This window comes from Notothenia coriiceps, unplaced genomic scaffold (genome assembly GCF_000735185.1).
Source record: "Notothenia coriiceps isolate Sejong01 unplaced genomic scaffold, NC01 NC01_scaffold00027245, whole genome shotgun sequence".
Taxonomy (NCBI): Eukaryota; Metazoa; Chordata; class Actinopteri; order Perciformes; family Nototheniidae; genus Notothenia; species Notothenia coriiceps.
Genome location: NW_011359946.1, coordinates 2,470 through 4,026, shown reverse-complemented (window position 1 = coordinate 4,026; position 1,557 = coordinate 2,470). Strand labels below are relative to the sequence as shown.

The 1,557-nt window shown below is 49.5% G+C and overlaps 1 protein-coding gene across 1 annotated transcript; it reads right to left on the bottom strand.

The window, feature by feature from the left end:
* Positions 1–342: 342 nt before the first annotated feature.
* Positions 343–1,160, bottom strand: samd14 (sterile alpha motif domain containing 14; the record flags this gene model as incomplete). Its single annotated transcript, XM_010785165.1, has 3 exons — positions 343–552; positions 636–752; positions 988–1,160. Coding segments are annotated over 3 exons (500 nt in total), but the record flags the coding sequence as incomplete, so codon positions are not given.
* Positions 1,161–1,557: the final 397 nt, after the last annotated feature.

Here is a 1,557-nt window from a genome sequence, read left to right as displayed (position 1 = left end):
TCAGGTGTGTACAGGTTCAGGTGTGTACAGGTGTGTACAGGTGTGTGTACAGGTTCAGGTGTGTACAGGTGTGTACAGGTGTGTGTAAAGGTGTGTGTACAGGTGTGTGTACAGGTGTGTGTACAGGTTCAGGTGTGTACAGGTTCAGGTGTGTTCAGTTGTGTACAGGTGTGTGTTCATGTGTGTGTTCAGGTGTGTGTACAGATGTGTGTACAGGTTCAGGTGTGTTCAGTTGTGTACAGGTGTGTGTACAGGTGTGTGTACAGGTTCAGGTGTGTTCAGGTGTGTGTTCAGATGTGTGTACAGGTTCAGGTGTGTTCAGTTGTGTATAGGTGTGTGTACAGGTGTGTGTACAGGTGTACCCTCGCTGTCCGGCCTCCTGCTCCTCCTCATGTAGACGCGGGGGCAGTCTGTGGGGGGGCAGGACCTGGAGGAGGGGGGGCTGCTGGGCGTCACCAGCGCCTCCTGAGACGTGGCATTGGTCAGCTGTCGGTACCGCCCCCTCGGAGGAGCAGCCAATGAGACGCCTTCATGGTCCGGGGAGCGGCGCACCTGAGGACAGAAGGTCAGGAAGACTCTGCTCTCTGTGTTTCATCTTAACGTGTCACAGCTGTCTGAGCTCTGATTGGTCTCACCAGCGAGGCGTCGAAGGAGAAGGCGGGGCTTCTAGCCGACAGCAGCGAATCAGGAGAGGGGGAGGAGCCTCGCACGGCCAGGTGGAGAGGTGAGTGAGTGGAGTGTAACGGACTCTCCTGAAACGATTCACAGACAGCAGGATGGCATTTGTTTAATTTCCTTTCCTTTTTAATCTTGAATAGAAAAAAAGCCCAGTTCCCCGCCCTGAGTTTTACAGGAGGGAGCTGAGGTCTAAGACATTGCTGTTGCACACTTAGTAACTAATTGTGTTTTTTTCATATTTTTTAACAGTATTTTTATATTTTTTAACTGTATTTATATTGTTTTGCAGTATTTCTGTCCTCAGCGAACCTTCCTCTCCAGGCTGTCGTCGCCCTCCGTGGAGCTCACGCTGTCGCGGTAGCGGGACCGGGAGGGCCTCTGCCTCCGGGCCCTGACGGACAGCTGGGCGCGGCCCTTCTGGATGCTGTTATCCAGAAGCTCTGTCTCCGGGACCTCGTTCAGGTCTGAAACACCAACACACACTGCAGTAAACACAACAACTGTGGTCAATAATCATTCACTTTATACACACAAAACACTCTTTAAAGTAGAGACACTACATACTGATATACACCATAGAACATCAGCAGGAGAGGACTCTTTAAAGTAGAGACACTACATACTGATATACACCTGAACATCAGCAGGAGAGGACTCTTTAAAGTAGAGACACTACATACTGATATACACCTGAACATCAGCAGGAGAGGACTCTTTAAAGTAGAGACACTACATACTGATATACACCTGAACATCAGCAGGAGAGGACTCTTTAAAGTAGAGACACTACATACTGATATACACCTGAACATCAGCAGGAGAGGACTCTTTAAAGTAGAGACACTACATACTGATATACACCATAGAGCATCACATGTC